Source organism: Paralichthys olivaceus, chromosome 15 (genome assembly GCF_024713975.1).
Source record: "Paralichthys olivaceus isolate ysfri-2021 chromosome 15, ASM2471397v2, whole genome shotgun sequence".
In the NCBI taxonomy this organism is placed as follows: Eukaryota; Metazoa; Chordata; class Actinopteri; order Pleuronectiformes; family Paralichthyidae; genus Paralichthys; species Paralichthys olivaceus.
In genome coordinates, this window is record NC_091107.1 from 10,621,844 (window position 1) to 10,642,287 (window position 20,444).

The 20,444-nt window shown below is 39.8% G+C and overlaps 1 protein-coding gene across 6 annotated transcripts; it reads left to right on the plus strand.

Annotated features, from left to right (window-relative positions):
• The first annotated feature begins 849 nt into the window (after positions 1 to 849).
• Positions 850 to 19,188, plus strand: sec24a (SEC24 homolog A, COPII coat complex component). 6 transcript variants are annotated; one of them, XM_069539691.1, is made up of 25 exons: positions 882 to 1,244; positions 4,101 to 4,667; positions 7,174 to 7,286; positions 7,317 to 7,413; positions 7,731 to 7,808; positions 8,344 to 8,406; positions 8,816 to 8,982; positions 9,535 to 9,722; positions 10,063 to 10,165; positions 10,686 to 10,812; positions 11,192 to 11,301; positions 11,426 to 11,538; positions 11,832 to 11,950; positions 12,680 to 12,735; positions 13,029 to 13,235; positions 13,672 to 13,795; positions 14,062 to 14,220; positions 14,367 to 14,540; positions 14,630 to 14,740; positions 15,658 to 15,833; positions 16,068 to 16,205; positions 16,502 to 16,606; positions 16,951 to 17,043; positions 17,269 to 17,372; positions 17,902 to 19,188. In XM_069539691.1, the coding sequence occupies exons 1-25, from the start codon at positions 1,184 to 1,186 to the stop codon at positions 18,014 to 18,016; spliced, it is 3,468 nt and encodes a 1,155-aa protein (XP_069395792.1). In that variant the 5' UTR covers positions 882 to 1,183; the 3' UTR covers positions 18,017 to 19,188. The 6 variants fall into 6 exon arrangements, with proteins under 6 accessions (XP_019941399.2, XP_069395792.1, XP_069395793.1 ...); XM_069539692.1 differs by having other exon boundaries at positions 7,174 to 7,271; XM_069539690.1 differs by having other exon boundaries at positions 7,174 to 7,413.
• The last annotated feature ends 1,256 nt before the right edge of the window (positions 19,189 to 20,444 follow it).

The window sequence follows — 20,444 nt, forward strand, 5'->3', positions numbered from 1 at the left end:
AGTGTGGGGGAAATAAAACATTAACTATAATATAATAAAGAAATAAACAGAATACGCATACATACCCATACTTTCACACATAAATTGTTCTTTAGTGTGTAAAAACAATTTAGACAAAATAATGGCGTTTTAGGGAAATATAACTTTATCTTTACATATAACTTTTCTCCCAAATGTCCTCAAACTTGGTTTCCTGGAGCTTCATGGAGTAAGTTACATTAAATAAATGTCATAGGTGATATCCTACCAATCCTCTACTGCTAGGCAATGTGGCTTTAACCTACAGTTTCCATTTAAAGACACATATTACTCATATTTGATCTTATTATGCGATGTATGTCTTGTTTGAAGAGATTAAACAAAACCTCAAAAAGGCAGTGCCCCTGCTTGTTTGTGAATAGCATTTACTTTGCTGCTGGAAAAGTCAAGAATCAAATAATTTAGCCAGGCTTTATAAGACTTCAAGGGTGGGTATTACTCTGGTGATCGTATAAATCCTGGATGGGCAATTCAGTCACAACACACCAAATTTATGTTACATGTATATTTTTTATTGATGAGTTCATTCATTCATCAACCAAACAAAACAATTTAAATGTTCACACAAATTAGCAAATCTTGAATGAAAAGGAGTAGACAAGATCTGCCCCTCTTTCACGAGACATTCATTAACAAATCAAATAATTCAATAAAATTGACCAAATATTTATGAAAAATAGTGGTTGAGCATGAAGTCTGGTAATGAAGCGGACATATAAATCACCTCCTCTGTGTCCGGTACGCTTGTAAAGTCGGGAGCACCGGAGGAAATGCCACGTGTACACACTGCGCATGCCCGACAGTTTCTACGCTGATCCTGCTGGGTGATCCCAACTTCCGGCGAAAGAGGAGAAGCGTCTCACAGTTACTGACGAGGCCTCACCCGTAGCTCGTCCAACGGGGTTTCGATTTCAGGAGCCATGGCCCTGTGATCGCCAGCAAGTTAGCTCGTCAACTTTTTTGTTTTAAATAAAAGAAAGTAATAAACGTCGCTGTTAACGACGCTTTGACTGAACGCCACACCGACAGAGCCACAGGTTTGACCGTCACCCCCGCGACTGCCAGCTAGTTAGCTAGCTAAAGACGCAGCTAGCTATTTAGCCAACCCAGCACCTCTAAATTAGCTCCTGGTGTCCGTTTCAAGATGTCAACTGCGGGGTTCAACTCTCAGAATGGGACGGGGTCGGGACAGGCATATGCGAACGGTGAGTGACTTTTACAATTTAGTGAAGTTAAAACGAGGCGGCGAAGCTCTCGGCGTAACAAGCTAACACTATTAGCAGGTGTTGGATCCTGTCCCTGCGGCTATTTGCTAACAGCTTTGCTCAGTAACTTAAAGTAGCCGAGCAGGAGCTAGCTGTCAGTTGGACTCATACTGGGATAGCTTCGGTTAATCTCGACCCGTGTTACCTTAGTGACTTAAGATGACTAAAATAGTTGCTGCCACCAAAGTAAGCTAAGTACTGCTAACTTGCTCCCTAACTATCTTCTCCTTATCAACTGGTTTTGGTTCACGGAGTTGGGACACTAACATGTTGACGAACTAAACGGTAAACATGCATCAGGTGGTAAAAGCTAACATATGGGTGATTATTATTGCCACATTGTTAGCATCTGTAATCTCGTGTCAAGCTAACCGGCTAGCCTGTCGTTTCCTGTCATATTTAAATTAACGAGCTTTGACTGTTGTCTCCTGAGGTATTTTATTGTGAGGTTTCATTGCTCGTGATTAACTGTTATTATAAGAACTCTCTTTGTTGCGCAATTCGGATCTTTAGCAGGTTAAACAGCTGTTGTTCGTTTTACTGTACATGTGGCACATTGGGGATGATCCAGATATGTTGCTGCAGTGCTGTCTCCACCATCCTCCAACACCAAAACATCCAAGTCTGGCATTACTACCACACGTCTAACGGGTTCCCATAAACACTCAGGGGAAATCAGTCTGTGGCATCCATGATCAGAGTGTAATCTTGTACAGAGTCTGTTATTTTGTACACTGCACATGAAGCACGAAGTTCTTCTAAAGTTGTAGATACATTTGAGTCTCATGTTCCAGCTACATCTCCCCGTTATCTTTTTCTTATCTCCCTTTGATTGAGATGTCATTAAATGAAGCTAACCCACCTCTGATCAATCACTGAACAAGGTATGTGTCGGAGAAGCCGAACTTATCATGAATACATGTAATTAAATGTCATTGATTTTTTGCCCTTTATCTTGTTTTATTGAGGAAGCAAAATGGACATTAACAAATTATTATTTGAACAAACAGACAGACATCCAGCAGCTGTACAGATAAACTACACTTGGAAAGAATAACTGACAGCTAGTTTGTTGTTGTCACAGACTGATGGTTAATTTGTTGGAAAGGAAGAGAGAAATGGAAATAGTGAAACAGAAGAAGAGAAGAAAATCATGCAGCTATATTTGTAGGTGAATGAACACATCAAATTAAGCAGTCATGAGAAAGTCATCTGCATGTATGTGATTTATACAGCGCTGCATGTCGTATGTAATTACCACAATTGCTGACCATAACTTAATACAGCCTTAGGTTTCATAGACTGAGTGTAGCTGTAGTTAAGCTACTTACTATAAGCTTGCTAATGCTCACACTTACTCTCTTTTCATCTACTTACATTTTCTGCCCTACAATAGTATAGGCTTCCTCAGACATCTTATAAGTATGTACTTTCAATAATAATGATGTCAGTCTGCCCTTTTCAAAGTTCTAAGCTATTTTATTAGGTGTTTAATAATAGAAGAATACAAAACACTTCACTGGCAGCAGTTAAATGTTGACAATACTTTAAAAAATAATAATTTAAGTATCGCACCTTAAATCTATATGAGTTGGAGTTTAAGTTCTACCGACAGACATTTATCAAATACTCACTGTTTACTCTTTTTCCCCATTTATTCAAACTTCCATGATGATTTATCTGGCACTGGGCGGATTTTTGATTGGCTGAGAGGTCTGATTCCTCCCTACGGGATCTGTAACTGACGAGGAGCTTTAGTTCTTAAAATTTCATCGCTAACAGGAAGGACAGAGATTTGCATCGGATTATGTGTCTTCATCCATCTTTGCTCACTGAGAAGAGTTGTTTTCTAATCCCCTTTCACTCCACTGATTTAGCTTTGCTTCCATTTATGTAGAGTGGGATTCAAATGGAAAGTGGTGAATTGCGTATTCTTTGATTGGGTCCGAGCAACAGTACATTGTGGTTGCTGTTAAAGCAATGAAACCTGTTGGCTTATTTAGGTAATGCATTTATTGACTTGGATTGTCATTTTGTTTCTTTTTTCCTATTGATGATTTGATAAGAATTTTTTAAATCAGGTTGTTTTGCTATTGGCGAGATCTTGTTCCATAGGTCTTGGTATTTGCATGTGGCATTTGGGATATACCAAACAGATATATTTAAATCTATGAAATTGAAATCTGCTATCCTTATTTGTTCTGCTGCTGTGTTTAGTATGATAAGGCCAGACTTTGTTCAGAGCCCCACACCTTCTGTAATTGAGGGCAGATCATGTTGAATTAAATCCAGGTAAAGAGATTAGACCCTGAGCTGTCAGTTTATTGGTCATTGAGTGGATCTAAGGGCTTTTCACCCAGTGTCGTCACTACGTTTCTCTGCCATCTGTTTTTCATATATCCTTTTGAACATATTTAAACCCAAGGATTTGCTTTAATTAAAAGCCACTTACTTGGTTTACGAACAAAAACCTTTTTCAGACAAGGAATCTGTAATACTGTTGATCTGTCTGAAAGGGTAATGGCTTGATTTTTAAGCATTTTACCTTATAGAAATGGCTCTGCTCAAGCATGAGAAGAGTGCAACCTAGAAAACTGCAACCCTTGTGCACTTTTTGGCATCTGGTACATAAGATGGAGCCCAACTGTTTTTTTTCCTTCAACACAGTGACAGCACTGCTAGTGAATGGTTTGAAAGAAAGAAAAATGGTCAACATGATGCTGACATCTAAAGTTGCCCAAATAGTTTTTTGAAATGCCCCTTATTTTCCTATATTTGTCTTCTGTTTGTCTTTAGGTCCATCACAGAATCCAGTTGCCTTACAGCAGCTGCCAGGGGTCAGCTATGGCATGACCCACCAACCAATCTACAATCCAATGCAGTCCAAAGCTCCCGTACACCCTGGCCCTGGACTTTACCCCTCTGGCGCATATCAGCCTGCTCCCCCAGTCAGCTCCTACCAGCCTGGTCCACCACCAACTTCCTACCAAGCTCCCCCAGGTCAGCCATTGCTGACCAGGTCTCCAATGGGTATTCCTCCATCACAAACCCCTCCTCAGTCTGCCAGCCCTGGTCCCAGGCTGTCCCATGCACAGGCCACACCGCCTCCTTCTGCAGCATCCTCTAGTAGCTACTATCCAAACCCCCAGCAGCTGCAGCCCATGGCTCCATCATGGCAGTACAACACAGCTCCCCCACCAATGGGGCCACCCAATTCCACAAGCACGCCTCCCCGCGGCCCTGTGGCAAATCATGTGAACCCAACTTCAAGTTCAACAGTGCCACCGCCACCACTGTCATCAGCAGCATACAGCTCAGGCCCCGGGATGCCCCCTACCAGTCTGCAAGGATACAACCAGCCAGGTAGGAGCACAAAAGCTCCACTCAAAGCTAAACATGTTACACTAGCTGTAAGTAAATACACAACACAATTTTATTTTCAAATGAAGAGTGGAATAGTTACATGAAGATGAGTCAACACTTCACAGTTAGTAGTAATAAATGAGTTGATAATGATACAGGCACTCCTTAGGTCAAATCAATAAAAAGATAAATCATCCCTCACACCAGTGAACTTTAGCCAATTAATCTTGATGCGCCTCAACTCCTAACCAATTTATTTAATTGCATAGACTAAACATAGACTATATATTTCTAAATGGATACATATCCACCTTGACCCATTCCGATAATTGTATTACAGTGTGAATAGTGTCTTGTCTTCTTTCAGTGACATGCTGCAGATATTCATATCTAGAATGCTGATATGTTGGAGCTGGACATTGCCCTCTGCTCCGCCACAGAACATGTTGGCTGACTTCTGCCTCTGGCTCCCGCCCAGAAACTCTTTGACACTGAATTTGTACAAAGTTCAAATAAGAATTTTATTTTTTCTAGAGTGATTTTAATGTAGTAGTATGATACAGCTTTTTAGGAAAGAACCAAATCTCAAATTCAGTTTCTGCTGCGGTTGTATTGTTGAGAATTGTTTCAACTGATATTAGCAAAATGGTCACAATTATATCTCTTGAGGCTATTGTAGCATCATGTAGCTGTTTAATTTTAGGGTTTGAAAGGTACAGTCCACTGAGAAGTACTAGCTCGGTGTCAGAAACAAAAGACCTGTGAGAGAGAATCTTAAGAAGTAGTCATCATTGTTTTCTCTGAAGGATCAGGCTTTGCTCAGTGATATGAGCCTGATAGAATCTGGTTGTGTAATCTGTGACCACAGCATCTTGAATGATTTGTCATAGCATTTTGTAAGGAACCTTGTTTTTTTTGTGTGTGTTAAGACTATCCTAAGAGCATTACTTCCCCAATAGAAGCAGAGGTCACGTGACTGCTTCAGTCTGTGTGCTGCCAGCATGTCTCATGATCAGATTTCCTTGAAAATTCCTGCTCATATTCACACCCCCCACACCATCAATAAGAGTCTACTTGAGTTCGGTGACCTTTGCACCAGAAGCACCATCAGGATACATCCACCCAGTACAGTGGTAACAGTGAGAATGTATTTGGTCTTTGTGGAGACGTATACTTTGTTGACTTTATATTAAAATCTGTGACATTTTACAGCAATTCTAAAATATCAGACATTTCTCCACCAACCTCAATAATTGATTGAACGTTTCTTACTCTAAAGTGTTCTGCTGAACGGTCAATAATTTAGTTCCATGTGTTTTAGTCTCCAGTATTAAGTCAATAAGAAATTCTGCAGTAAGATGACTCAGAATAAAGCAAACCAATAAAGATTTTTGTAGACAGATGGGGAAACTAATGTATCAGCAATATATATTTATATATAAATTGGCACGATTCTTAAGATGTCTTTATAAAACCCATGTGGCAAATGTAGCATAATTTGTTTATGTAAAATGTAAACACAAATGCACATCTCTTCTGCATTGTTTATTTGGGGAAATACAGGTTTTTAAACCAGTGGATTTCAGTAAACCTAAACGCTGATACCGATGTCTTTGAAAGGCTCATATCAGTTGATTTATCGATCAGGCTCTAATTTAAAATAAAGGTAAAATGTCCCAGACCAAATATAAAATGGACTGTGCACAATTTGTAATAAAGTAAGTTTAGTGATCACATGCTTCATCTCAGTCTAATCTCTATTTTATAATCTAATGAATACATTATTCGTGTTCCCTAAAATTGGAGATGTTAGTCTAGAGATCCAATTTCATGTTGGGTTTCGCGGTTACAATTTTGTGTCACTACTGTTAGAAAGATCAACATGTGCATTTAAATATACCATGTCTGCAGTCTTTAGCTTCACTGTATATACACAAAAGTGAACATGCTTCTGTCCAGAGACTTTTGAACTGGCTGGTTTGTCAGCAGATATTGACGTGGCTGTCACTGTTCTCACATTAGTTGGCTAAGGGTCAGCAGTGCCATCAGCTGTTGTCACCTCCAGTCAGAGCTTCTAATGTTTCATCAACACGTTGATGCATGATATCTGTCTTTTACATGATATTTGGCAACACCACAGGGAGCGCTTGTTTTACATTTTAGATGTCGTAACTCTTCTTAAATTACTTCACTAACTTCCCAGTCTTACCTGAGAGGATGGTGGTGAATGTCACCAGAATTATGGCTGAAGCGATAAGTCAATTGACGAAAACATTTTCAGCAACTTTAGTAATTTATTTCTTCTCAAATACATTGAAAATAGAGAATTTCTGCTTTTTCACTCTGGTAAAGAGTAAGTGAGATTAACATTATTTTCAAATTTATAAAATTGTATACACTGAACGAGAAATGTATTAATCACAAAGGAAAATTATTTTACATCTCCTTTATTAAATAAATGTATATAAATCTATGAAGGAAGCCCTAATAAGGTCTTTCTCATCAGGCATGGCATCTCCACCAATGAATCCCATGGCTTCCCACACATACCATCCAAGCAGACCTGCCTATGGGCCCCCAACTTCAGGACCCCCACCCTCAGGACCCCCACCCACAGGACCCCCACCCACAGGACCCCCACCCACAGGCCCCCCACCCACAGGCCCACCACCATCTATAAGACCCACACCACTTCCCACTGGACCCCCAGTGGCCAATGCCACACCTCCTCCACCCAAAGCTGATGGTAATTTTTCTCTTATTCTTGACACTTTGTGCTTTGTATTGATTTACCATTTTGTATACTCTGTGTATTTATTTACATTTTTGGGTTTGTAACTTTGTAAAATGTTGCAGGTCAAGTTCAGCGCAAACTTTTTCTCCTAGATTAGGAAATGATTGTTATATGTGATGTTAATAAGATGACAGAAAGTGAGAGCCTTGCCAGCGATGATCATGAAATTATGACTTTGGGCCAGAAACTCATCATTTTTACAAGCCCGCCATTTTTTTCTGATCACTTTCCGTTGTTTCCCTCCCTCCCCTCCTTCCTTTACATGCCAGCTCAGTGCGGGGCGGCTGTTAACAGCACTCAGTCCCCCACTGAGCCCGACTGCCAGCAGGGGGATATTGAATGTCCAGGTGTGGCCAAATCTGTCAGTAGCTGTTAGATGCTGTGTCGGTGCTGTTGTGCCCATCCTTTCCTCTCCGTGCTGTTGTTGCATTGTAACCAAGGAAGCACTAATTCTTTTTTGTATTCACTAAAATAGAAGTTCTGCAATCTATTACTTTCAAGGAAAATGCAGAAAATAATGATTGAACTAATATTATGTTTTTTGATCTCTAAAAGGTATAGAGTTATGTAGGTCTATGGGGCTACTTCAGCCCAGTATCAGTGCATCCCTGGTCACATGCAGTTCTTGTTCATAGTTTATTTGTCTTTCCTTCATCCACTCTCACCCTATTTCCCATATGACCTCTGAATAAACATCCTACAAGCCTCGGCCATCATCAGTGTCTTTATTAGTATTGATGACTTATTTGGTGTTTTAGTAACCCTTTGTGTCCATCTTGTATCTTGCACCGTAGTTTATTTTATTTCACATCTATCACCTGTGGTAGGCACATGGGACAGAAATCCATTATTCATATCACATCTGTGTTTTCTTTGATACAGGAGCTATGGCCGGCAATGGTCCCCAATCATCAAACAGCTATAATCATGCTGACAACAAAATGGGTAAGGACACTTTCTGTGTCACACACACACACACACTTCACAAAGTGGAGTTTCATAGCAGCACCACCTGTAGTTGATGGGTAAATGTTCCTAGATGTTTCACATCATCAGTTTTTGGAGGAGGCAAAGCATTTCTGTATTTTATTTCAGAATCTTTTTTATCAAATCCCCTCAGTACTAATACCGAGGGGTAACATGACCATTTGTGCTGAATTGTATAAACAAAATTGCAATGATATAGTATCATAGGTTTAAAACACCACCAGAGCCACAACAGTATGAATAATTTTCATATAATTTTTTGTTAACATTAAAAAAACCATTAAAGCCTCAATTTAAAGATGCTACACTTTTTCAGGAATGCCGGCTTTTTAATAATTTCTCATATTAATGGAACTTTCTTCCACAGCTGGTCCTCCCCAGCACGGACCACCTGGTCGGCACTTGGGCCACTACCCCTCCCTCCCCCCTGGGTACCAGAACACAGCGGCTCCACACAAATCCACCTCCCCCATGCACCCTGCGATGCAAAGCGCCACACAGCCTTACACTCAAACACCTCAGCCATACCAGCAGGTGAGAGAGAAGTTACAGCCTGGTACTACTTGGTACTGTTAGAGCATTTTGCATGAACTGTACTGTCATGCATTTGCTTTTCACCTTGTACACTTACAAACCCCTCACATTTATGTCAACTATGGAAGCGTCAAGTTGTCATTGAGACACAGCTGCATTTGTATGTGAGTAGAGTATTTACACTCAAAGAAGCAAAGTCGACTAACTGAGGAGCAGTTCATTCTACTTTATGAACTACATACAGTTCAGTTTGTTTTATTTAAGCAATGCACTCATTATTGTTTACAGGAATATAAACCCAAACAAAGTTTTTGCCAGCAAATATATTTTTTAAGAACCACCATCACATTGATTTGTGGATATATCCGACTTATTGCTGGGCTTTTTTGGCAGCACAACATCAATATTCTTTAATGTAAAATCCTTAAGACCTTAAAGTTGTCACATTTGGAGGCTGTGATAGGAGGCAGGAGGCCATTCATGCTCAGTGACTTGGCAGTTGTATGTTTTCAGTAAATAAATTGACTGATCAGTTGTTTCCCCCTCTCTCAGCCACCTGGTGGCCCAGGGCCGGCCCAACTGAGCCCGTCCTTGGCGGCCATGAGCCTCCAGTCCAGTACCCCAGAGGCACTAAGAGTTGTCAACCTGCTGCAGGAGAGGAACTTGCTACCACCAAGCCCGACCCCTGCCCCGACACCCTGCCTTCCCCAGGACCTGCAGAAGATTAACTGCAACCCAGAGTAAGTCATGGTGGACTAACACCAACAGTATGTGTCTGTCTGACACACCTTTATTTGCTGATGTTATTATTCTTTAAAACCGATATTACTGTGATGTTAAGTATTTACAGTATTTCATAACCATGAACTTGCTCATGGTGATGATGTTCTGAGACTAAATTTTAAAACATGGCACTGAGAAATTTTATTGGATATAGACTTCATGATGATCACTCATACATTCATCCGTTAATGCTATTCACACCCACATACCATGCTGGTATGCTGCGAATCACCAGAGATGACATGATCTCTCTTTGTGATCATCAAGTGCATTGACCCTCTGTGCTTGTGTCTCCAGGGTTTTCCGTTCTACGCTGACCAGCATCCCTCAGACACAGTCATTGCTCAATAAAGCCAAGATGCCGCTGGGCCTCCTGCTCCACCCATTCAAAGACCTCACGGTAACACATTAGTTCATTGTACACGCATCAGTTAGTGTGTGTAAATCAACTTAGATAACCATGTAAATGTCAGCTCTGTATAATAACAGTATTTATTAGATGTCATATGATGTGAATTAATGCGTGAAAGAAGGTGGTACCAGGAGTAATGATTAGTATGTTATCCTCAATGAAACTCTTCCTGAGTAAGTTTAAATATCATCTATGACCTCATCAATTATGTTTCAGGGATTTTAATTCAACAACTACATCTGACTTTTATTTATTTAAACATTGACATTTCTCTCAATACTTCAGTTTTAGTATAGGATCAGACTAATTAGCCTTCAGGCAAAATCTGTCAGTGTCAGTCTATGTTTGTCTGTCATTGATTGAGAACAGACCACAGAAATGTTGCACAACTTGGACATTAACAAGAAAGTCTTTATTGAATTTCCGATTCCTGTGAACTGCCAACAAGAAATCGATTTTTGCCTGAGGCACTTATCACATGGGTTGGTTTTGTTTTTATTTGTTGCAGCAACTTCCTGTGGTGACTTCCAGCACCATCGTCAGATGTCGGTCCTGCAGAACCTACATTAACCCATTTGTTTCCTTCCTGGACCAGAGGAGGTGGAAGTGCAACCTATGCTATCGGGTCAATGATGGTAAGAGGGGGAGATGGTTGATGTCTTTGGTGTATAAAATAATAAAAAAATAATTATTCCAGGAGGAGTAGAAGCTGCAAATTTACAGAACGGAACTGTTCACTTTTAGATAAATTCAAGACATTTTCAAATAATCGTAATTATTTTAAGTTTATGATCATTCTGTAAACATCGACCAAACAATTTAGTTTGTAATATGTTGTGCAATGTCTGATTAAAGAAAATGACGTTTACTTTTTATATGATTATAAAATAATACAGTGGATAAAGAGATTTTAAATGGATACAATTCTTTAAATCGAGGATTAAATGATGCACAAAGTGGGCAGTCCAATATTTACCATTAAAAGCTTTCTGGGTCTTGTGTGTCTGACTGTAGTTCCAGAAGAGTTTATGTACAACCCAGTCAGCAGATCGTATGGAGAACCTCACAAAAGACCCGAGGTCCAGAACGCCACTATTGAGTTCATTGCTCCTTCAGAGTATATGGTGAGTATTTAGCTGGCTCATTTTCTACAACACATGGTCTCGTAATCTGAGTGTGTGATTGACAGTGTTTCTCTTGGTTGATTTTTTCCCCCTCATGTTATGTAACATGTTTGATTTTGTCCAGCTGAGGCCACCACAGCCTGCTGTTTACCTCTTTGTTCTGGACGTATCCCACAATGCAGTGGAGACAGGCTACCTGAATGTGTTCTGTCAGTCGCTGCTGGACAACATCAACACGTATGTATAATATCCAATTATATATAAACCAGTGTATTCAAGGTTGTTCATGAAAACAATTGTGAATGTTTTTCTTTATCTTCTCAGCAGTAGGCCAGCATGTTAATATTTCTACTAGAAACTGGGGAAATATAGGCAAACAGTTTTTTCTAATTATTGCTATAAAGTAAAGCAACATAACACAGTAGAAGCAGAATGACCTCTCACTGCAAAGTTTATGTGAGGCTTTAAAATTAAGATGATGGTAGTTAAAGTGCTAGATTTATTTAAGGGTGTGTGTATATGTGTCCTAGGCTTCCTGGAGACTCGCGGACAAAGGTAGGCTTCATCACCTTCGACAGCACCATCCACTTCTACAATCTTCAGGAGGGACTTTCTCAGCCTCAGATGCTCATTGTGTCTGACATTGAAGGTGAGACATGGCCAACTGTAAAAATTAACAATAGCAATAAGCATATGAATTATAAGGAAACTTTGGAGAGAAAAAATCCATCATTAACTGGAAGAAACCTCTCGCAGAACCAGACTTAAAGCCGAGTTTATGCTTCTGCGTCGCGTCGACGGCATACCTACGCCGCAGCCTGACGCGCACCTCCAAAAAATCCTAAATTAGTGTGGTCCGCCATCTGCCTCAACCTAACCCTAACCCATCTTGTTTCAGCTCTGACAGACTAGTTGCTATAATGAAAACAATAAGAGTTTTAATGATGGATGTAAATGTATCATTAATGATAGCACCAACAGTTAATGTAATAATAATAATACAGATAATATTAATTGTTGATGTCTGAATCTTGCAGATCTGGAGTTAGAGATACCTGCAGAGACAGAGAGAGAGGAAGAAAGAGAAGGAGAGAGAGAGAGTATTGGAGGGAAAAAACACAAAGTTAGTGACATGTAGTGAGGGCAGAGAAAGGGAGTGAGAGAAGTGCTAAGTGCATGATGGGAGTGCCGATAGCAGTATAACTAAGGAAAGGTGGAAGTAATGAAAGCTCTTATCAGAGAACTGTTACCTTCAGCATTTGGCGACAGTTTTCAGAAACGTGATCCATTTTAAAAATGAGTCATTACTGAAGTAACATGAGAAAGTTTTTTTGTGTATATTATGTCTGTTAAAACAATAACTTTTTGTGTTTTGCAGATATCTTTTTACCAACACCAGACAGCCTTCTAGTAAACCTCAATGAATGCAAAGAAGTAAGAAACCCCTTGATTAAACAAGCCCAATATTAAATTTAACATTGTAAGCTAAAATTTAAAGATGTGTTTTCTTCTCTTTCCACAGTGTATTAAGTACCGCTAATAATTACTGTTTATTTAAGACAGTGTTTCATCTATATTCACGGATCGTGCTTAATGAGACAGACCTTAAAAAACCTTGGTTCTAGGCTCTTGACTACCATGCAGATGAATGAAAGATGACAAACAAAAGTTTTCCCCTCAGGGCTAAATAATGAGTAATAAAACTTCTTCCTGTATTTGTTTTTCAGCTTGTGCAGGATCTGCTGAGGAGTCTGCCAAATTTATTTCAAAAGACTATGGAGACTCAATCTGCCCTGGGATCAGCTCTGCAAGCAGCCTTCAAGCTGCTGTCGCCCACTGGAGGGCGTATGTCTGTCTTCCAGACACAACTGCCAAACCTGGGTGTGGGGGCGCTTCAGTCCAGAGAGGACCCCAACCAGCGAGCGTCTGCCAAGGTAGGCGCTCTGATGATGACGTTTCTCCAGGACTTAAATGATGAGTGGGTTGGATCAGTCAGTATAATAAAATAACTGTACAGCAGCTTATGTTATTTTAAAACTCCCAATGTCACATCAGACATTTTTTTGAAATAAAACAAAAAATGTTGACCAAGCTCATTAAAGTGCTATTTTAACAGCTCTGTTTATTTAGGCAAAACATTATGATGCAGAAAAATATGTAATCTAAAGAACCTCTTAAACCACCCCAAAGCTGTTTTGTTAAAAATTGTGTTTTACCCCATAGTATTAAACTTTAAGGCATTTCAAGCCAGACCCTCACTGCTCAGGAAAACATTGACAAACATGGCACAATTAATGAGTTTATAAAAACAATAAAACCTGCAATATGTTCAGACTTTTTTAGATCATGCTCTGCCTGTTTTCCTTTCAGGACATCCAGCATCTATCTCCAGCGACAGACTTCTACAAGAAGCTGGCTCTGGACTGCTCTGGTCAGCAGGTGGCTGTTGACCTGTTCCTGCTCAGCGCTCAGTACTGTGATCTGGCTTCACTTGGTGAGTCCTCCACTGAATGAATGGGAAAGGGAGGGAAGAACAAAAGAGTATTTATTGGATTATTGATGTTTGTTTACATTAAAAGAACTCAATCTATGATAATTTGACATGTTTGATAAATCTTTACCTTCTGGTTATTTTCTGGTCGTAAAGACACAACAGGGATAGATACATTTACAGGAGGAGAGAGAGGGGAATGCTGGGTATATTTCTTTGTATATTTCTAAAAATGGACAATCATCTCATATGTGCCTTCTTTCTCTCAGGCTGTATTTCGAGATACTCATCAGGGAGCGTTTATTATTACCCGTCATACCACCACCAGCACAACCCTGCTCAGGTGGAGTGCTTCCAGAAGGATCTGAAGAGATACTTAACCAGGAAGATCGGCTTTGAGGCCGTCATGAGGATACGCTGCACTAAAGGTCCGTCATTACAGGAGCTGGAGTTTGGTCGAACATTGAACTAAATATGTATTTTCAGATGTGAAAGGAAAAATAAAGTAAAAATAATCAGTGTTCGTCATCCTGATTTTATCATGTTTTGACTGATTTCATCTGTCTCTCTGCAGGTCTGTCCATCCACACGTTCCACGGAAACTTCTTTGTGCGCTCCACAGATCTGTTGTCCCTCCCTAACGTGAACCCAGACGCTGGCTTTGCTGTTCAAATGTCCATCGAGGAAAATCTGGACGACATGCAGGCTGTCTCTTTTCAGGCCGCCCTGCTTTACACCTCCAGCAAAGGTACACACGCACACAGATACTGTTGTTTTATATATTTTTGAATCCAATTAATCTTTGTCTTCTATTGAAATATTTATTTTGTTTTACAGGAGAAAGGAGGATTCGTGTCCACACCTTGTGTCTCCCTGTGGTCAACTCTCTTTCAGATATCTTTTCTGGGGCAGATGTTCAGGCCATCACTGGGCTGCTAGCTTGCATGGGTATGTACCACATGTTACTCAAGGGAACAGCTCAGATGAGACTATTTAGGAATTTGTTTCTTCAAGTTTTTCTATGAAGCAGACTTTATGAGCAATGTTCTGATACTGTGTGTGTTAATTAACTACCACAACAGATTATTTGTTTCCATTCAGGTTGGTAAAGCTGCAGGAGCCCATAATTTGGGGCAAAGTATAATCACAGTTTATATATCACAATGAATGCTTTAATTTAATCATTTTCTATAAGTAGTATGTAGTATTCTATTGGTATTCCTGACTTTTTATAAGTGCATCAAGGATGTTTTATAAAGCATCAAATTGTTGCAGTAAATAGTCGGGGGTTTGCAGGGTTTTCATCCACTTCACTTTTTTTAGCACTGACAGATGGACATGAGTAGCGACAGCTGTGGCTGCCTAGCAACCACTGATTACAAGGCTCATCTCACATTCACTTTGAGAACAGGTGCTCGCAGTTTGCTTTCTTCAGAACATGGCACAGAAGAGTTTGACATTTACTTTGAATGAGTAACATCAGTTATTTTGAAAACTGCAACTATACATTTCAGTCACAAACCATGTGAGGTGGGTGTGATGTTGTTTGTGCCTTATTTCTACTGAAATCCAGAGCTGTACCGAACAGCCCATTACTGTGTACAATACTACAAGGCCCAATGTTACATTAAAAGAAATATAATGTACAGCTGATCAAATTTATCACATTTTCTCAAAGTTCAATGTCAACAATAGACTTTGAATGAATCTTTCTTCAAAGAATCACAAGAAGAAGAATGAGACTAATTCACTGTTATCTATGTTTGTCAGTTCTGTTATGACGTTTCCAAAATATCAGAAAACCCTTCACATAGCGACTTGAAACGATGTGAGATGCTCAGTCCTTCTCTTGTGTCTCTCTCCAGCTGTGGATCGTTCAGTGGCGGCCAGTCTGAGTGACGCCAGAGATGCGATGACCAACGCTGCTATTGACTCGCTGTCGTCATACCGACAGTCTGTGTTGACCATCCAGCAGCCCGGCCTACTGGCCCCGGCCTGCCTCAGACTCTTCCCCCTTTTCGTCCTCGCCCTGCTCAAACAGGTCAGCTTTTTCACACCATCCAGTCATTATACAGCAGCTGCTCTGTCGGGCAAAACTTTGGGCTTTATTTTAAATTTCTCTTTTGATTACACCCATGAATTTATTCCATCACTACCTTCACTTAGCCCAACCCAGTATATAAATGTGTTGAAGTATTGTCTTTTCTTTTAAGTGAATTTACTAGTTTAGCCTTTTATTGATGCAGTTGCATGTGTTTGTTTGTGACTCGTGCAGAAAGCCTTCAGGACGGGCACCAGCACCAGACTGGATGACCGAGTGTTTGCCATGTGTCAACTGAAGTACCAGCCACTGGTCTACACCTTGCTGATGATACATCCTGCTCTGTACCGCATCGACGACCTGACCGATGAGGTGAGAAGGATATTTACTCTCAGCACCTACACATCTCGAGCAGCTAGATTTCTGTGAATGCAGCAGCAAAAACAATATCCTGGATTTTTTTGAAGGCCAAAGAGTTTTTATTAATCTTTCGGTGTGCTTATGATATAGATCACATGATCAGATTGACACTGTTTATTTGGAGGTTAAGTTTTTGTGTTAATGAACAATTCTCAGTTCACCATATCAGGTTTTTTGGGGCAGTGGGCACAGTAATTCCAACAATTTTCCACTGTGACTGAGTAATCTTTTCTTCCCTGCATCCTCAGGGAGCTTTGAACATCAACGAGCGGACAATCCCTCAGCCCAGAGTGCAGCAGCTGTCTGTGGAGAAGCTCAGCAGGGATGGAGCTTTCCTCATGGACGCTGGATTAGTAAGTTTGACAATAAGACGTTTCAACAAACTCACATAAAATACAAAGCTAATATCTGATTCAAGGCTGAATTGTGAACATGTCCCGTGTAGAGATATAGAACATTTTCAGATGGATCTTTCTTTTATAAGACACCTGTTTTTATGAATTAATGTACTGTAAAACTGAATGTAAATTTACTTGGAAGCTGAAATATTATAAAAACAGTACAAGCTTCAGTTTTGTCTTATATTTCAAGCCCCCTGTAAGGAGGTGGGAAAGTGTTCAGAGTCATAGCACTCTCTTACTATACTCAAGATTTATATATGAGCATGTATGATATATTCCATATTCTGCTCCTGAAGGTCATTTATCTGTGGATCGGACGAAACTGCCATCCCAACTTCCTCTCACAAGTCCTGGGAGTTCCCAGCTATGCTGCCGTGCCTGAAAACTTGGTAGGAAATCTCATGTTAAAGCAGCTACATGCAGTTTCCTCCTGCTGTGGTCTTTGCTCCTTCATACACTTTGAGTGTAACTTTAACATTTCCTTGTGTGTATAGTGATTTTCTTCAAGGTGAAATACTGATCAAGCATTAAGCTTTAGTACAGCACAGTTACAGTGTTTTTCATTTCATGCACTCCTCGATGATGAAAAGTTGACCCTTGCTCTTCTCTCGTAGTATATGCTCCCAGAGCTGGACACTGCCGAGTCGCAGAGAACCAGGGCTTTCGTTGGCTGGCTGAGGGATCAGAGGCCGTTCTTCCCCTCTTTGCATGTCATCAGGTTGGTAACAAAAAAGAACGTGTATTAGAAACAGTAGTATGGGTACTTCTGAAACAGCTGATTTAATATCAGAAAGGAAATCCGAAAACTAATAAGGCACAGAGGTTATAGATGAGGTTTCATGCGACAGAATTTGAAGTCAATTTAAAAGAAAATAAATCAAAGGCTGCTCAGGGAGAAAGAGAAAAACCCGTATCCACTTGTTCGAGAGGATCTGCTGCTGAATTTAATGGGTTCCTCCTTGGCCCCTGCCCCAACCCTTTATATAACTTCATGGAAATGGGTTGTGTAGTTTTTCTGTAATCCTGCTGAAAGACAGACAGCAATGAAGACATCAAAAAACTACTAAAGGCTGAAGTCCAGCAGATATAAACATACAAGATCTAATGTGTCAATCAAAGGTGTTAAATCCAAAGAGCCTCTGCGGTTTCATTGAATGTCAAGATTTGAATTTCCTTTATTATCATTTTGAAATGAATCAATCAGTGTCTCTCTAATTGTCCCCCCCTCTTTTATTCTGTGTCCTCAGGGACGAGAGCCAGCTGAAAGCCAGCTTTATGCAGAACATGATCGAGGACCGAACAGAGTCCGCCCTGTCGTACTACGAGTTCCTGCTCCACCTCCAACAGCAAATCTCCAAATAATCTTCAGTGGGACTGTGGAAATGAAGGAACGCTGAAGCAAGGATGCCCATCAGTGTATGTGTGTGCGTATATATGTATATGATGTGTGTGTGTGTGTGTGTGTGTGGCTGACTCAAGGATGCCTCTTGCTCCATTTCCAGCTGTGATCCACCATCTCCGAGGAAAAACCTGCGCTGAACTGATGTGAAGTGTCACTCAAATCAAACAATGTGGCAGACAATGCAAAGACAGTCTGACAAAGAATCATGTTTGATGCTTTTTTGGAACTTTTTACCCAGCTGAAGCGATGCATCGGAAGAAAAATCAGCAAGAAATCCACACCGACGATAATAAGTTTGTTTGTCAGTGATCGAAAGGTTCAGTGTTTATTCTCATAGAACATTGCTGTCTGACTAAGGTAGTGCTTGGATAGTTGCAGGAAAGCGAGGGTGTCATGTGTTTTTGTTCCAAGAGCACACTCGTCTTTACCAAAACAAATCAAATGTATGTATGTTCGTATGCGTGTCTGCTTCAGGTTTCTAAGGAGGGTTTGTGTGTCTGCGCTTGAAGACTGTTATTGGGTGTCACCTGGAGTATTTGCATACAGAACACCTGAGCTCTAACAACACTCTGATATCATACCTAAAAGACAGAAGGTGTGCTTTTTTATTTCTCAGTCATTTTAAGTGTGTGTGTCGAACAAACCCATAGACACTGTCGGTAACAGGCTGAAGTGTGTGGAGGCGGATGGAGCTCTCTGTCACCGCTGCCTTGAATGTGTGGACTCAGCAGTGAAAAGTAATTTCATTGGTCTGATCTGACATCTTCTCCCTCTCTGGACAGGCAGAACACCTCTGATGACATCGTTGTTCTATTTGTTTATTTCTTTTTTTCCGATTGTTTAATTTATGAGACTCCCAATCTGATTAAATTCTATAATTGCCTTGTATGGGAACTCACTTTTATTATAGAACCTCTGTTTAAATACAGACTCTACATATAAAATATTTTAATATAATAGGATATGGGAAATTCTTTAACACAGACATAACAAAGCCATTGTTTTAACCATGCTTATTGATACTTGTATATGAAGAGACTGCATTATATGAAAGTGACAAAATGCGGATGATTTTAGATAAATATCAAGGTGAAATGACGCTAAGAAAATAAAATGTTTGGCACTTTTTAAATGTAGTTTGTGTGTTGGTGGCTTAACAGTGTTTATTCAGTGGAAATGAAGACGAAAAACCACAATATGGACCAATATTGTCAATATTTCTCTAGACTGGGCTTGAACAGAAGGTTTTTGATTTGGTCTGATTTCATACACGGTTTGTAATCTATGTATTATATAAGCAGAAATGTATTTAGGAGCAAACATATGTTTTGGTCTTCATGCACAAAATTGTCTTTCATAAAAAACTGATCAAAATAAAACTATAGCCTGTGTTTGTACAGAGTAAATCACAGACCTGTGGTCTTGAGTCACATGAGTTTGACTGGACAGGACTTAATATTGGACAAAATAGACAACAATGATAAAGTTTTAACTTGACCTGGATTTATACACCGATAACGTATGACTTCATGTGTTCACAACGAGCAAAATGGGCAGAAAAATATTTTTTTTTGTCTTGGAATGACTCAAAACCAAACAATGACTCATTAAAAAACATTCAGCAGTTCAACAGATTCTCATTTTACTGATGACGGATAGAATCAGTTTGTTGGCAGCTGAACAATTTGTAAGAGCAGGATGTCGAGGGACATTTGACAGTGCAGACCTACCAACTGATTGTAAACCTCAGATAACAGGGTTTTCTAAAACACTTCAGGAAACTAACTTCTTGTGTAAACGTCTTAAAGGAGCTCAACAAGACTTTTCATAAAACCAACACATGCTGACTTGAGAAGTGTCAGATATTTCAATCTTGAAAAGAAAAATGCCCCGTGTCAAAATGTGATGAACTGAGTCAAGTTTGCAGTGCAGGTCTTGGTGGAGGGGGAAATGTGTTTCCATGTCAACTTAGGTCAGACTTATCAAACTCATCTGAAAATGAATTACCTGAGTCTGATTTACAGTTTTCTGCACAATTTCACAGAAAACAGCAATTTGATTTTAATTTAATTTGTCAAAATCCCTCAGAATCATCATAGAATGCAAAACATTTAAATATAAAAATGGTCCTGAATTGATTGAACAGCACAAGTTTCAAACTCGGTAGCTTACTTTTTAAAGCTGATCAGCCATTATCAATATGTTTGTTGTTACTACTTCATTTCATTTTTTTATTTATTTGGAACATGTAGATTAAAAAACATATATATACAAGTGGGGGGAAAACTGATGATAAATAAATGTAATGCTGTGAACATGCCTCTATAATCAAACTGCAGGGTTAAATAATGTTTCTCTTCGAAGGGAACAAACGTCGATTTAGCCTGC